Source organism: Lissotriton helveticus, chromosome 12 (genome assembly GCF_964261635.1).
Source record: "Lissotriton helveticus chromosome 12, aLisHel1.1, whole genome shotgun sequence".
Classification (NCBI taxonomy): domain Eukaryota; kingdom Metazoa; phylum Chordata; class Amphibia; order Caudata; family Salamandridae; genus Lissotriton; species Lissotriton helveticus.
In genome coordinates, this window is record NC_136073.1 from 872,748,039 (window position 1) to 872,766,198 (window position 18,160).

Genomic DNA, 18,160 nt, shown 5'->3' on the forward strand with positions numbered 1-18,160 from the left:
TATTGTTTTACAGACCCTCACCTGAAAATATCAAATATGTCGGTAAAATACAGGCTAGGTGGCAACACTATGCCAACCTCCTTTGAGGGAAGGGTATTAGATCACTAGACTGTCAGACTCACACTACATGTAAGGTTGTGTACTTTTGCTTTTAACATTGTATACATGGGCTCCAGGGCCGGACTGGCTACCGGGCGTTTTGGTGTGCTGCCAAGCTGGGGGCTGATTTCACTGCGGTGGGGGCTGATTTTGTTGATGGGGACCTGCGTATTCTTCTAAATAAACAAAGCAAAACTAATGGTTTTAAGAACACGCAGGTCCCCATCAACGAAATCAGCCCCCAGCTTGGCAGCACACCAAAATTCCCGGTAGCCAGTCCGGCTCTGACGGGCTCGTCATTCAGGGGGATACATTCCATTTTTATTTGGCAACTGTTTTATTGAAAACACTGGGGCTGAACTGAAAATGAAGCAGAAAATTATTATTTTTTCTGGTTGTGAGACAACATGGAAGACAACTGAATCATTCAATGTGAGCAATAACAAATCTGTGCCCTAATCTGTAAGCTATGATATTGTATAGGTTGCTTCCGGTAGAGTAGAGGGTTTTTCTTATCAGAGACTTCTGCTATAAAATTGTTTTAATGTTTCTATGAAATCCTCCTTTGATAGACACAATTCATTCCTCTTTGAGTACATGTAGGCCGGTGCTCTTTCTCAGCTTGTTTCTTGTCTGATAACGACCAGGAGTTTGTATGTCTTTGAGGTTTGTTTCCGTTAGTCGCTAACAGTAGGTTGGTTTCTGTGTTTCATATTTACTTGTCTTCAGTTACATCTTTCAACAAGTTCACAAAAGAAATGGGTGAATCTCAAATTATAAAATCACATATTTATTATTTTACAAGTATATATCTGAAAAAATAATCTATATGAATATAGTCATGGATACCAAGCAATCTATATTTAGTGACCTCAACCACCAATCCTTTTAGCAGTTCATCAATTGTATTTCTGAAAGTTCATCATAAGCCCAAATACTAAGGATAGTGCCAAAGACAGATTATAAAACATTCTCATCTAACAAAAAGTATAACATCTTGGCTCTTGTCACATCATTTTCACTGAATGACACTATAGATTTACGCACGGTGGACTCATAAATCAGCTGAGAGTTATTTTTTGTACTTTTACCATTGTTGAGTGCTTGCAGGAGTCATGTAACATGTCTTGTAAGAACTCTCTACTGTATTTAGAGTGATTGTATTTTGACATATTGATTCTGTTTGCATATTGTGCATGGTTGAGTTACATTTTATAATAAAGATTGGATGGATAGTAATATTGAATCTTTAAAACCGTAAGCTGTGATTTCTCAAGTTAGGCTGCTGTATAAATTCAACATAGTGTTCAACATTTAAACTTTAGTAATAAGTGTGTGAATGCATGTTTATTGTCACACTTACTACAAAAAACATGTTTTATTGAGTACCATTGCCCTTTCACTCGCTTGGAATTAATATAAAACCTAGACTATCAAATATTGTTTTTTTACCATTTTCAAAATTTTCGACGTGAAGGTGCTAATTGTATTTTGTTTGTTTTTCTTTTTGTTTATGCTTTCCAGAGCTTTTGGCACGATGATGGTAATTATAATTATAGATATATGTCATGGAGGTCTGTGCGTCCAGAAGTCTCATATAAATCCTGCCTTGCTCTCTGTGTAAAAAACATTTGATGCACGGTCATATTTACAAAAGATCACCATAACTGTGCATCAGTTAATTTGAGTATTCTCTACCATTCCCTGAAGACAGTCAACATACTTATATGAAGACAGTCAGCATACTTATATTTAATTAGGCTATATTGATCACAAAAAAATGGGTATGTAAATATTATAATTTGGCAGCATAGGCCACAAATGGACGGAAGCAGTCTGGGTACAAGAAAGACACAAACTCACCAGTATTTGTTTTTTAAATATCCTGTAGGCATTTGGTTTGAGGAAATGTTTCCTAAAATGTTAAGTCATCAAGAACTTTAGAATTAAAACCAATCATGTCCTATCATGTCCGCTGTCTCAATATCATTCATGTTTTTTTCTCTGTACAGACTTTTCAATTATGTACATATTTACTGCAGGGATCAAAAGTCGAACTATTAGTTTTAGTGCATAAGAATTGTCTACATTTTTTCATATATGATCTAGACAAGAATATCTTCGATAACCTCCAATTTAGTCGTAAAGGTTTGCTTTGGAAAGGATGTTTATTAAAAACATGCATAAAAATATGAAGTGCATTGCTTCTTTCTTTGAGCAAAAACTCAGTCTGAAGGGCTGAACTGTTAGCCGGTAGTTTACAATGAGCATGCCTTAAATAAACACCGCAGTGAAACAGGTAGATAAGCCTTAATGCACTAATGGACAACATTTTCAGTCTCATTCTTCTAGAATATCACCATCGGCTTCCTCGGTTAACCAAAATGTACTGCGAAGCCCCATCTTGTGAAAAGCAATCACCATTATCACGAGGACCCGTATGTGCATTGTCTGTTCCTAATGTTCTTCGTACAAGGAACTGAAAAGATCAAAGTCTCCTTAAGACGTCACTTTGCCAAAAAAGCACATGTAAAATTCCCGTAGTCAACCCTCCGAGACGTGGCTACTCGTTTCACCACATGGGCTATCAGTTTCGTACTTAAAGTGTGGTCTATTAAAGAATGTTTACGTAGGCCGATGTCATCTCTTTCCAACAATATGGTTGACTCAGGGCCCCTGAAGACCTCCTCTATGGGGGGGATAAAAATGGACAGGAAAGACAGTTCTTGTAACTTTGTTTGGAGTGAGAACCTACAAACAAAGGCAATCTTGACTTAAAGCCATATATCATACTCATCTAATTCACTTGTTGAATGTCTTCTTTAATAAATTCTACTTAAATTAACATGAAAATAAAAAGCATGGTAATAAGACCACATTTGCCTTGTAGCAATGAAGGTTTTCTCTTGCATCCTTAATTGGTAAGTGCTATTTCATTTTTTTTTTAAATGTAACAAAGTGCCACGCAGAAACCAGACCAAGGGAAACCTGAGGATTTCTTGCAGAACAGAAATATTTCGTTGAGCAACCCAACATGTGCAGGTCTAACCTCATCTGTATTCTTTTGCCAACTAACCAGTGCTTTGGAGGCCACAAGGAAATTTCAGTCAGCAGGCACTGCCGTTCCACAATTTAGACTATCAGACACGACTTGCTGCCCTGGTTCCGATTTCCTTTCTTCTGTTGTGTTTTTGAGTCTGTCGCATAGTTCTTGGCATGTTCCTCTTTCCTAGATTTCACCGTGCAGGTAGCACGAATATTCTGAAGAGGGTTGTGCTGGGGGCTAATAGTTGTGGGACTCTGGAATCTTTCTCTGATCACGTAACCAAGTCTTGTTGTGGCAATAATCCCCTCTGTCGTTGATATAATTCGGCTAACACTTGCATACACATACTGGACTGCTAGCAAGGATCCTGTGGTGGGATAATAGAGTACAAAAAAAAATAAAGTTAGTGAACTCAGGTCTATGAAGAGTCTAATTTCCAGCAAATACTTCTTTGTGGCAAGTCATTAGCAATTCTCATGTGCACCATTATTGCAGTTTAAGCTTTGGGTTCTATAAATGAGCTTTGTCTTAAGTACCAAGAGGTGTTTATTAGTACTTGAAAACAACACCATAACAACAACAGGTCAGCCTTGAAGCTGGAAGGTTCAGTCAGGGTCCCAGAAATAGTCTACGTATGGAAAATGTTCGAACAGTTGCATTCCAAATGACATGGCTAGCAATGAACGAAAAATAAAAGAGCAACTAAATTAGAACAGGTACCCTTCTAAAAAAGATGTTTGTTGAAGGAATGTGACTAATGTTATCAATATTTTGGTAATAATTCTGTATTTAACCTCTTCGATGCGTCGAATGGCCCCCGGCCGTCCGACGTCACTTTGGGCGTGTTCGGAGGGTAGCCTTCCGAACCGCGCACACGTTATTTTTTTCAGCACCCCAGCAGAATGTCCGCCACGGCGAAGATGTTAAGTGTTTTTCACAGCTTTAAGCAAGCAGCGTGTAGTACTGTGGTATGCACATGTTGTAGGTTCTTGGGTGTGGAACATTATCGAGGTGTATCTTGAGAAGCTGTTACTGGGGAATTTGCTAATCATCTTTTAGGGTAGGTAGGAGGGAGATGCTGTAGAGAGAGGTGTTATTGGTGGGTAGGTCTCTGCGCAATCTCTGTGGCATAATGTACTACTTACTACACGTGCATGGTGTTATGATCTTTATTTATTTGGTGACGAGGATGGGATTAGAATGAACCTCAAGTTATCAGATCCAATGGAGAATCAGTTGTTGCATGGAGGCTGGACCTGCAACACATACCGTTTGTGTTATTGTGATAACTCCACTGCCAAAGGCTCAATGTATTGACCTAAGTTAGGAATTTCTCGCAAATCCGTAATGTCCGATAAAGGGAGTTAAGGTTGAATCGGATTACAAGCTTTTTGGGAAAATCTTCTTTGGGTTTTCAACCTTGCACATTTTGCTAGTAGATGGAACATATCCATGAAAAAAATTACAAAAATCGGTGCACAAACACCAATTTCCACGGTCACTCCCCATTCAAAAGGCCCAAAGTTGTAATGGTGTAGCAATACTTTGGCTGGTAATTATTGAATTCCACAATATCAATTATTCTGTTTGTGGTATTTCCAAATCCATTTTCAAGCAGAAGTGATACCTAGCTGGGGGGCATTGATGTACTGAACAGGGAATAAGAGCCTATGGATGCAGTTCAAGAATGTTTGCTATAAGGCAGGTCACAAGTAGGTTCTTGTTGTGTGGAGTCCAAGTGAGCACTGGTCGGTCATCCCACCTGGGCCACCTTGAAGTTCCTTTACTGCTTCACTAGACTTGGATGATACTTACTGGCGGCCACAACTAATACTGTGCAGTTAGAACTGTTTTGACATTTATGTCTGTCTGTGCAGAGTCATCTTTGGACTACCAAAGTGCTATATTTCAGCAGCTTCAAAGCCCCCCCCTGCTTTTCTGGGCCAGCACTTGCTCATATCCAAATATGACGGATATCCCAACCGCCGTAATACAAATGCATTATATCCTACTGCACTTGTTATAACGCGAACAGGATATCTGCTGCATTTGTGACTCTAAAAAGTACCCAATGCCTTTTTAGATTTATGATCTATACTATTGTAAGTATTTAAATGTCAAATTACAGCAGCCTCTGGCTAATGTGTAACATCAGGGTTGTGTACTGTAATTATTAAACTTTGAAATAAACCAGATATAGACTGGGAAGTATTTAAGTATTTGGGATAATGTGGTCAAATGTGATGAGTTTTATATTTTCTGTTTGAAGGATAGAGTTGGTTCTTTTTTATGAGCTGAGCTTATAGACTTATGGAATGCATTTATGTTTTTAGTATATCCGCAATGAAAATGTATATATACATATATGTATATATATATATATATATATATATATATATATATATATATATATATATATATATATATATATATATATATATATATATATGCACACATACATATATATACAATATATTGAATATTGGATGGTGGCCCAGCTGTAGAGCTTGCACCACCCCGTGAAGAGAGGGGGCCACGTGGCGAGGTATGTGACAAGCCGCCTTGTGGAGCGCGTATTAGGGATTGAAAACGGACACTGTTTGTGGTGGCCCAATCCAAGGGCTTGAAATGAGGACAGAAATGAGTGCACCATTGAAGGATTGTTTTGACCGGGACTTCAGCATCCATAATGCTTTGGGTCATCAGACCGGCCCATCTGGTGGCTTGTAATTAACATTAGGAACTGAAACCGGAGCACGCATCCATGATTGCGACTGCCTTTGAAGAATAAAGATGTACTGTCGAAACGCGTCAGGCGGACCGCATTTAATGGCTGTTTGATGGAAACTGCTAACAGTAGCCTGCTTGTACCCTTAATTGAAGGCTTGCCACCTTCAATATGGGTTTGAGTGCTGCTCAATTGTGGGCAAAGTTGGAGCTTGAATATATATATATATATAGATATATTTTTATATATATATATATATATATATATATATATATATATATATATATATATATATATATACACACACACACACACACTCACTCAAACACGAGTGTGTGTATATATGCAGAGAGGGAAAAATAACATAATCATTTCAGTTCAGACATGTCTGTATGTATTGTTGGTAATTTTATGAAACTGAGTGCGTTTCAGTAATTTGTCCTTCAGTAATCCTACCATTATTCCTCCATTTATAGAAAGAAAGTACATGATGGTTACTCACCACTCAAAACTTCCCAGACTTTAATGGCCCTGTCCTTTGCACCTGTGAAGATGTACTTGTCGTCTACAGAAAAGCACGCACATTGGACACCTTGGAAAAAGAAACCCTGTCAAGGACGACAAAAATAACTCACTTAAAAGCTGTCACATTACTTTGGAGCTGTTACTTTTTTACACCGCTCTAAGGACTCCACCAGCACAGGAGACCTCTATGAAGTCATCCCTTGATGGGTCATCCCCCGCCCAGCAGCAGTTGATGCAACGTTATGCCCAAGCACTCGCCCATCACCATGTTTCCACAGACTCGCCCAGCACCTCCCTGCTTCTTCAGTAGTTCATCCATCATTACCTCTCTGTAGTTGGCCATCGCTCTTTCTCTCCGTGACCTAATCCAGCTGCAAACCTCACCTGTAGTCATTCAGCGCTGTGTTTCTCAATCAACTCCTGTGCTCCATAAGAACTCCGGCAGTGTACTGACTCCCAATGAATTCATCCAGTGTCAAGCCTCAATAAGCACGTGTCCAACAATGTGCCTGCTGTGATCTCATCTAGTGCTACACCTCGCTAGTAAGTCCAATGCTATGTTTAATAACTCACCGAACAGCAGGCTTCTATAACTGCTCATCCAACAACATGTCTCTCTAGTAACACCTCTGGGACCATGACGTTCTATACAGCACCTCTCCTCTATATGACCTCATCCAGCACATTGCCTCTTTATGACCTCATCCAGCACCTCTCCTCTATATGACCTCATCCAGCACATTGCCTCTTTATGACCTCATCCAGCACGGTGCCTCTTTATGACCTCATTCAGGACTGTGTCTCTTTATGACGTCATCCAGCACATTGCCTCTTTATGACCTCATCCAGCACCGTACCTCTTTATGACCTCATCCACCACATTGCCTCTTTATGACCTCATCCAGCACCATGCCTCTTTATGACCTCATCCAGCACCTCTCCTCTATATGACCTCATCCAGCACATTGCCTCTTTATGACCTCATCCAGCACCTCTCCTCTATATGACCTCATCCAGCACATTGCCTCTTTATGACCTCATCCAGCACGGTGCCTCTTTATGACCTCATTCAGGACTGTGTCTCTTTATGACGTCATCCAGCACATTGCCTCTTTATGACCTCATCCAGCACCGTACCTCTTTATGACCTCATCCACCACATTGCCTCTTTATGACCTCATCCAGCACCATGCCTCTTTATGACCTCATCCAGCACCTCTCCTCTATATGACCTCATCCAGCACATTGCCTCTTTATGACCTCATCCAGCACGGTGCCTCTTTATGACCTCATTCAGGACTGTGTCTCTTTATGACCTCATCCAGCACATTGCCTCTTTATGACCTCATCCAGCACCGTACCTCTTTATGACCTCATCCACCACATTGCCTCTTTATGACCTCATCCAGCACCATGCCTCTTTATGACCTCATCCAGCACCTCTCCTCTATATGACCTCATCCAGCACATTGCCTCTTTATGACCTCATCCAGCACCGTACCTCTTTATGACCTCATCCACCACATTGCGTCTTTATGACCTCATCCAGCACCTTGCCTCTTTATGACCTCATCCAGCACCTCTCCTCTATATGACCTCATCCAGCACATTGCCTCTTTATGACCTCATCCAGCACCGTGCCTTTTTATGACCTCGTCCAGCACCGTGCCTCTTTATGACCTCATCCAGCACTGTGCCTCTTTGTGACCTCATCCAGCGCCATGCTTCTTTATGACCTCATCCAGCACCGTGCCTCTTTATGACCTCATCCAGCGCCATGCTTCTTTATGACCTCATCCAGCACCTTGCCTTTTTATGACCTCATCCTTCACCTTGCCTCTTTATGACGTTATCCAGTAGCGTGCTTCTTTATAATCTCATCCAGCACCTTACCTTTTTATGACCTCATCCAGCACCTCTCCTCTATATGACCTCATCCAGCACATTGCCTCTTTATGACCTCATCCAGCACGGTGCCTCTTTATGACCTCATTCAGGACTGTGTCTCTTTATGACCTCATCCAGCACATTGCCTCTTTATGACCTCATCCAGCACCGTACCTCTTTATGACCTCATCCACCACATTGCCTCTTTATGACCTCATCCAGCACCATGCCTCTTTATGACCTCATCCAGCACCTCTCCTCTATATGACCTCATCCAGCACATTGCCTCTTTATGACCTCATCCAGCACCGTACCTCTTTATGACCTCATCCACCAAATTGCCTCTTTATGACCTCATCCAGCACCTTGCCTCTTTATGACCTCATCCAGCACCTCTCCTCTATATGACCTCATCCAGCACATTGCCTCTTTATGACCTCATCCAGCACCGTGCCTTTTTATGACCTCGTCCAGCACCGTGCCTCTTTATGACCTCATCCAGCACTGTGCCTCTTTGTGACCTCATCCAGCGCCATGCTTCTTTATGACCTCATCCAGCACCGTGCCTCTTTATGACCTCATCCAGCGCCATGCTTCTTTATGACCTCATCCAGCACCTTGCCTTTTTATGACCTCATCCTTCACCTTGCCTCTTTATGACGTTATCCAGTAGCGTGCTTCTTTATAATCTCATCCAGCACCTTGCCTTTTTATGACCTCATCCAGGACAGTGCCTCTTTATGACCTCATCCAGCACCTTGCCTTTTTATGACCTCATCCTTCACCTTGCCTCTTTATGACGTTATCCAGTAGCGTGCTTCTTTATAATCTCATCCAGCACCATGCCTTTTTATGACCTCATCCAGCACAGTGCCTCTTTATGACCTCATCCAGCACCTTGCCTCTTAATGACCTCATCCAGCACCTTGCCTCTTTATCATCTCATCCAGCACCTTGCCTCTTTATGACCTCATCCAGCACCTTGCCTCTTAATGACCTCATCCAGCACCTTGCCTCTTTATCATCTCATCCAGCACCTTGCCTCTTTATGACCTCATCCAGCACCTTGCCTCTTAATGACCTCATCCAGCACCTTGCCTCTTTATCATCTCATCCAGCACCTTGCCTCTTTATGACCTCATCCAGCACCTTGCCTCTTTATGACCTCATCCAGCACCTTGCCTCTTTATGACGTTATCCAGTAGCATGCTTCTTTATAATCTCATCCAGCACCTTGCCTTTTTATGACCTCATCCAGGACAGTGCCTCTTTATGACCTCATCCAGCACCTTGCCTTTTTATGACCTCATCCTTCACCTTGCCTCTTTTTGACGTTATCCAGTAGCGTGCCTCTTTAAGACCTCATCCAGCACCTTGCCTCTTTATGACCTCATCCAGTACCGTACTTCTTTATAATCTCATCCAGCACCATGTTTCTCCAGTAGTCATCCAACTGTGTATTTCTCAGTGGACTCTTAGGCTGTGTAATAACTCTGGCAATGCCTCAGTTCCCTAAGTCATCCACTGCCTTAATCTACAAGAACTCATACAACCTAGACCAATCTGCGCGCCAAATGCTAAGACAGTGTTTCGTAGGATGAGTCACCACTTTTCTATAATTCCCTCTGTATGAGAGTGTTAACAAATGCAAGAAACGTTTCATGGACTTCAGCCAATAGCACATACAGACCCATCAAATGTGGACCAACCTTGTAGCACATTTCATGGTCCCAGTCTTTGTATTGTAAGTTCCAGAGACGCTGAATAGAGTCTTCACATCCACTCAGGGCAAAAAGCTCACTGTGACTTGTCTCAAGGCACGTCACTTTACTGGCATGCCCCTCTAGCGTCAGCTTAGTGGCAGTCTGACACTCATAAACAGCTAGGTCTCCATCCGCCGATCCGTAAAGAACCTGGCAGTCCGCAAGAACCGCCACCTTAGTAAGAGCTGCATGGAGCTCAGGGTGGATGGTGTACAGTGGTCCCTGCATCGCTGGGCACGGTGTCTCTGTGCCAATGCCAAACACAAGGATCAAATCAAGATAGGCCAGGGCCAGCCTCTCTTCCTGCTTGCTGATTGCTATGCAGCTGATAGGCTGTTGAGTCTCTGGGGGTGGGAGGCAGGTGACATCTTGCCTGGAGCCCAGCGGGAAGATGAGAACAGTGCCAGACACCAGTCCACTGAAAAGCAGCCTTTTATTTGGTGCCACCTCCAAGCACCTCACCTCCGCCGACGCGTCGAGAACGTCCACAGTCGTACCTGCAACAAGAGAATTACTGTGAGTGACATGGAAAGGATCTCCTGGAAAAATGATGTTATCCACCTTTGAAATGCGTACTACTTACCACTTGTGAATGAGTAAAGTAAACGCTTTCTTACATTAATATAATCAGTCTATGTCTCCCTGTACTCCTGGACTGTGCTTGCCTGGCAATAGCCATGTTTCTGATATTGATCTAAAGTCTCCTGGAAATGTATCAAATTACACTGAATGTGTTTGAAACTAACATTTCAGAACTCTACTTGTAATTAAAATGCTAACCCCGAATGGTCTGGAAATGGGTAAATGTAGCCTTACAATGAATAGCTACCCAACAATTCTCAGCTATCTGCAGGAGCAAATAATGCCTTGGAAAAGAATGGGAAGGCCTTGAAAAATATGACAAATGTCCTATCATGACAAGAACAATAACATAAAAGAGTTGTATCCAATTTGAACCTTTTATGTCGACTGTCTTAAACAAAATGGCTCTCCCCATCAACCTCAGGGAGCTGCAGCAGCATACTGGGATGCTTGCCTGTGGTGATATTATGGATGTATGACATTACAACGCATGCTTTTACCACGCATGCTTTTACATCGCAAGTTTTACAACGCATGCCTTTACAACGCATAGTGCTTTGGGGTGCTGGATAGTGAATAGTTTAATTTACTATTCCAACTCCAGTCCCCGTGGATAGTAGGGAAGGTGTTGTATAGTAAATTAAATCTATTCCCTATCCTAGAGCGCCCCCCAGCGCAATGTGTTGTAATGGTTTGCGTTGTAATGGTTGCGTCGTAAAGGCACTGCGTGGTAAAAGTTGCGTTGTAAAGGATGTTTCCCGAAATTATTCAAAGAAAGCATGTGTATTTATCAAAGTTGTTGTGCCAAACTTTTCCAAGCCGTTCAACTTTCCAGGACTCTCGGTGCCTCTTAGTGCAGACCTTGGAATGCCCAGCTTACAATGACAGGTCGCAAAAAACACAGTTGATGGACAGAATGTAGAACAATGTCATACATTCATCCCAGTACAAGGATCTGGGCCTAAATCCATCGTTTTTTTGCACTCCACACCACCCTGGGTTAGACACTGGCTATATGCAAATCAGCTCTGACCCTGTGCCTCATGGGAACAGTCCAGTCCGAACTACCAAGCCATGTCTTTCCCAGACCGGAATCAAGCATCCAAGGACCGGTTTCTGGCTATCAGCCTTCATCAGCCTGGATAGCTTGACTCCAGTGCTCAGGCGTGAGTCCCTTGCTCACTTTGCCACTGGATTCAAGCAAGCCAGGCTGAAGATGGCTGGAATGCCAGAAACCGGTCCTCGGAAGCCGGTTTCCGGTCCAGGGAAGACATGGCTTGGCAGTTCGGGCTGGACTGTTCCCATGAGGCACAGGGTCAGACTGATTTGCATATAGCCATGTCTGAACTGGGGTGGCAGAGTGGGCTAAAGAACGGTGATGGATTAAACCCAGATCTTTTGACTGGGTGTGAGTGTTTGATTGATTCAGATGCTCCGTCCATCACCACCCCCTTTTGTACCGCTACAATGACAGGTCAGCATTGATAATGAAATTGAAGGCAGCACACCACGCTCCCCAAAGTTATACCTTCTAGAGAGTCCCAGATTATGATCTTGTGCTTGTCTCCTGTCTTTAGAAAGTACACCAGGTCGCCGCCATTGGAGAGGGCTGTACATTCAGTGCGGTCCTGGAAGGGCGGCACGGTTTTGTGTTTCTGGTCATAGTCCAGATTCCATACTTTAAGGTAGTACGCGCTCCTGGATGCAGACATAAGGGTGCCTTCGTACAAGGCCAGCAGGGTCACGGGCATCCCCATGCCGTCAAAGGAATCCAGCAGCTCCCCCGATTTCGACAAACTCCAAACCTGCAAATGTAGGACAATTGAGGAGACATTATTAGATCAGTGAGTCGAAGTAAAGTAAGTGTGATTTGAGATTGAAACATTTCATGTCTAAAGTGGTAGTGAGGATCCCTGCTAGTTGTACAATGTCTTGTTTCTTTCTATGGATGGGCAAACCTATTCAAAGCCATTCAATGCTGTTTGTGAAATTCTTGGTTGAAATATGTGTGTTACTGGGTCCTTTCAAAGAAGGCCAGATGGTGTGAACTTTTCAGATGTTTGTGATTTGTTCTGTCAATAAGAGGCGTTGTTCCTAGTTGGTTAGACACTTTACCTTGAACAGTTGCACAAGCGGACAGAAGGGAGGAGGGAGGTACATATGAGGATGGATCTCCTCGGGTGTGGACACAGGATTAAACACAGGTGCACCAATGGTGCTGTAATCAAAAGAGATTGCATAAGTGTGCACAACGATGGGGGATTCTGACACAGTGGTGGTATATTTTGGCACAGCCATGTGTTATACGGCACACAGGCGACACACTATTTCACAGTGATGGGGTGTTGTGGCCCTTTGAATAAAAAATATGACACGCTGATGGACAATAATACGAACTACTGGCACAGTGGTAGGCAACTGGGTAAAGTGCCGGCACACTGACAAAACAATGGGATATTCTGGCACTGCGCTGGCATGGACTAGCATCAAGACAGCCTGTTCTGGCATAGTGATGGGGTTTTATGGCACTTTGATCAAGTAAATTGCACATTGATGCAATATTTTTTGTCAGTAGCAAGATTTCTGTCAGAGTGATGGGCATTCTTGACTAGTGGTAAGGCATTCTGACAATGATGGCGCGTTCTACCACAGAGATGGCATAGTTGGGCAATGATGGCACGTTCTGTCATTGTGTGATGTTCTAGTACAGTGGTGAGATATTCTGTCACAATATAGGACATATTCTGGCAGCACAATGGCATATTTTGGCAAAATTATAAGTATATTTTGGTGTAATTATGGGGTATTGTGAATGAATAATGCTGACATTCTGGCACAGTGATGGGCATTCCAGCTCAATGATTGGCTTTTCTAGCACAGTGATGGGCATTCCAGCTCAATGATTGGCTATTCTGGCACAGTGATGGGCATTCCAGCTCAATGATTGGCTATTCTGGCACAGTGATGGGCATTCTAGCTCAATGATTGGCTATTCTGGCACAGCAATGCGTATTCTGATATCACAAAGGTATACCTTGTAAAGTTAACTAATATTTTGGCACAAAAAGGGTATTCTGACAAAAGATGGCATATTCTAGCACAGGGATGGTATGTTGTGGCACAGTGATTGGAACGTCTGAAAAAAAAGAGAGGGTATACTCTAGAGCACATATGTTACATAGAAGCACACAGCTATGTAGTATACTCATATACCGATGAAGATATCCTAGCACAGCGATAGGTAATCCAGTATAATGTTTCTACTGTGACACACAGATGGAATATTGGCCGCATAATGATGTATTTTGACACAGTTAAGGCATTTTTGCATAAGGCTGGCAGAGAGGTCAGTATTACACCACTCAGCCAGGACCTCCTTGCATACATTTACTGTTAGTTTTCAGGTGTTTCCCTCGTGTTTTCCAAATCCGATTAGGATAAAGACTTGCCTTATCATGTTATACCCATAAGGTCCAGCCCACAGGTGCAAGCACAATACCGTATTAAACTTGAAGCTAAACCCCCCGGTTAAGGAGATTTTAGTACAATTAGAGTATCAGGGCGTAATTCAATCTTGTGTCTCCCCATGAGTAATGCATTGTTTCCTGTGTTTAAACCAGATTATTCGCATACTCTTGGACTACTGACAATTAAACAGTCACTCATACACTTTTGCGGTACTAAATTCCCACAGCACAGATTTGATAAAAAACATTGTCCTTAAATAATGCAAAACTACATTGGCCATTTCCACTGTTTTTTTCTGTCAAAATATAGCGCCCGAAAGCCACAATTTAACAGCCTTCACAGTGCTCGGGCCCAGAAAAATTCTGTACGCTCCCACACCGGTATAATAACAGTCCAGGTCTGTTTGCTGCCTGTGTGACTTGAGTTTCGCAAGAACTTGACACACAAGCATTGTCATACGTTGATGCCATTTACCTAACAGATGATGATCTAAACTCACATTTAGCCAGGGAGGATTGCATTATTCTGGGATTTGCTGAACATGGCTATAAAGTACATTTTTCAAAATATAAAATTATCTGGCTCAGTGTCCTGTTTCTGGCATATGAATTATCAAATGAAGGCAAAAGCCTAGAACAACATTTCTTAGAGAAATGTACCATCTTACAGCCACCAAACCCTCTGAAAAAGCTTCTACCACCTTTGGGCTTCCTAAATTTTGGAAGAACATACATACCAACTATGCACAAAGCGTTAAACCATTGTACAATTTCATTTGTCCTGATTTTTCTAATAAAAATTGAACTGATGAACCCTCTTCTATTCTCAGACACTTACAAAAAGACATGCATGAACTTAGACACTTACATACTTGTGTTCACACCACCAATATAGTAGTCCCATTATTGCGAGTTCCAGTGTCTACAGATCTATTTTGTCCAATGACGGCGAAACAGTACCAATTGTATATAAATCGCATTTATATCCTAATGATGAAATGTGTTTTGCATCCATTGAAAAAAATCTGACTGCTGTTCAGAGTGCTGTCCTGAAGGAACCTCCATTGGCTGAGGGGAAACACATTAATGTGGTATCCCCTATTCCAGCCTTAGAGGCTTTCACCAAAGCTAGTGTAAAAATCCTTACATCCTAGTTGGCTACAGTAGGCCACTTACTCAACAGCTACTGATATAGATTATGTTTTTGACCCTACTTTACAAACACAGGAATACCTCCAGTATGAACAAGCATACCAAGCGTCTATTGAAATGTTACCAGTAGATCAGTACAATTATATAATCTATACTGATAGGTTAGCCCCGTTTGCGGTTGGTAGTAAGTACAAATACTCTGCAGCATGCACTGCAGTAAAGGGTGTCATGAAAGATGGTGCATTTCAGACACAAAAACTTATACAGATATTCTAGGTGACTGTACCGCTCAGCTAACTGAATTGAAAGTTTTGGTTCTGGTATTACAGAATACGGATCCTGAATTCCCCATGCTCATAGTGTGCGATTTATATTTCGGTATCCAGGCCTTTAATGTAAATTTAACTTATTGGCACTTGAATGGATTCATTAATGCTAAAGGAAAGGGTATGGTGTATAAATTGCTTTGGGGAAAGGTGGCAGCATTAAAGGATGCTTTGCCAGAGGCTCATGTTATTCATACATTGAGTCATCAACATGTTGGTGTTCACATTGTAGGGAATTTCTTGGCTTGCCAAAGCAACTTCAAACAGTTTTTGTAGCTGCGATTACTTGTTCACATACGAGAATAGATGAAGACATAATGGATATGGTCACTGCTTCACATAGTGGCGAGCCCTTGCTTAAAGGCTTTTCAGCAAAATACTCCTATCTGTTGAGACCTCAAATTATTCCCTTAACCCACATTCCCGGGTTGGGTGATCGAGTGATACCCAATCGAGACCGCAGGATTGAGTTGATGATATCTGCTCATGAGGGATTAGTGATTGCCCATGCTGGTGTAGCGGTTACAGTTTCTTTATTACAGAAATGCTACCGGTGGCAGGGTCTTTATAAACAAACTAAAAATGTTGTCCTTCACTGTGACATTTGTCAACAAGTTAAAGGTTCCACTATTGCTCGCCCACATCAGGCACCTCTTTTAATTTCCAACAAGCCCTTACAATGTCTTTTTTCGGATCATTGTAGACCACTCCATTCGGATGGGGCTTTTAAATGAATTTTAGGGGCTGTTGATTTTCGTTCTCGGTTTTTATGGGTGTCGACAGACACAGCGATCAGCTGACGCTCAAACTGTTATTAAAGGTTTGCAAGTCTTTATTGGCACATATGCAGTAGCAGCATTCCTTTTGGACCAGGGTCCGGCCTTCACCTCTAAGGTGTACCGGGACACTATGGCACCCTTGATGTGGCTATGCATTATTTTGCCCCTGTCATCCTGAGGGAAGTTTGATAGTGAAATGGAAGAACAGTGACTTAAAAAGGTCTTTAAACAAATAGAGTATTTAGTTCAGGTCTTAATTGAATCCATCACCTATATCATAGATAGTGAGCTGACTTTAAGTAAATTGTGTGTGTATATAAATATATATATATATATATATATATAAATATATATATATATATATATATATATATATATATATATATATATATATATATATATATATATATATATATATATATATATATATATATATATATATATATATATATATATATATATATATATATATATATATATATATATATATATATATATATATATATATATATATATGAATCCAGGCAAGAAAAGATAACTAAATTCATGCACGAGAGTTGAGTTTGGCAACAGGAATGAGCTTTCGTTTACATTTCCTCCTAATAATTTTGCATTAGTTAATGTGCTACTTACTTACAAGTAGTAACCATCTCACATTGCTTCTAAGGGAGGGTATAGCTGGGAAAATATATTTGGCATTATTATGTGTGCGGAAAAGAAAAGACAGGAGTGAGATTTTCCTGTTGTCAACGTAGAAATATCCACACTTTTGCTCCAACACTCCATTTTACTTCTGAGATGTTGTGATTTAAATCACCAGCATCTGATTTTGTTTTTGGGTAAAGGCATCTTTGCATGGTCATAGGATGGAGGCCCATGTGGGATAGAGTGGGTTCAAGGCATTACTCTGACATGACGTCGCTGTGCAGATAACTTGGCGTCCGACCACCCTTGCCTTTCTGTGAGCCTCTTTAGAATATGTTACACTGAGTATTGACAACAGTGTTTGTCTGACTAGTAACTGCTAGGTTATTCAGAAAGATTGGGCTCTGCCTAAAACCAACTCCACTTTACGTCACTTGCAGCTTTTTGTATGAGCTCTGTCACTTGTGGCATTGCCCACTCCCCCTTCTTGTAGCAATGGAGTGGTTTGGGACATGTGGAGACAACAGAACAAATCACTTCCTCTGAAAGGCCCTTTGTGGGCTAATTAGAGTAAATAGCATATAGGCGCTAGGGTAAGGGCTGAGGCACAGTGAGTCATATGTCAGGTGAGGCAGGCAAGACAAGAGCAGAGCCAGGTACACATCAAACGATGCCAAGACAACTGAGGCAGAGACAGAACCAGTCATATAAGGCAAAGCAGGAAGGTCTGGTCCGGTGCTCACCCCATGCCAAGTGAGCGGCTCAGGACTGAATTAATATCAGTCACATGCCGGTGAAGATCAGAGGGACGATGCAGTCATGTAAATGTCTGGCAACCATGGTTACCCATTGAAGCGTCAACATTAAAATAGGCTGCCTAGTCTATAAAACTTTGCATTCAAATAGACCTACTTATCTAGACCATCTCAAGCGGACAAAGAGATCTTAGAAACAAGAGCTCTTCAAATTCAATAATCATCAGGAACTCCAACTCACTCCATTCTGAACTTCTTTTCCTTTCTATTTAGGGACCAAACCTTCAGAATACACTAAAAAGCCCACAGTTTTCCAAAATACCATGTTAATGTTCCAACCTAACCCTCTTGTTTCTCATATCCTTTAATCCCAGCAAACTGCTATGTAAATTAGGCTTCTGTTTCT

At 41.7% G+C, this 18,160-nt stretch overlaps 1 protein-coding gene across 1 annotated transcript in view; it reads right to left on the minus strand.

The window, feature by feature from the left end:
* Positions 1-410: 410 nt before the first annotated feature.
* The window catches only part of NWD1 (NACHT and WD repeat domain containing 1), a 68,536-nt gene continuing 50,786 nt past the window's right edge, over positions 411-18,160 (minus strand). Inside the window, exons 16-19 of the mRNA XM_078669351.1 lie at positions 12,159-12,435; positions 9,995-10,545; positions 6,376-6,481; positions 411-3,512 (exon numbers count right to left, since the gene is read on the minus strand). Of these exons, the coding sequence (XP_078525477.1) occupies positions 3,232-3,512; positions 6,376-6,481; positions 9,995-10,545; positions 12,159-12,435 (1,215 nt within the window). The 3' untranslated portion in view covers positions 411-3,231. The remainder of the gene's footprint in view (positions 3,513-6,375; positions 6,482-9,994; positions 10,546-12,158; positions 12,436-18,160) is intronic.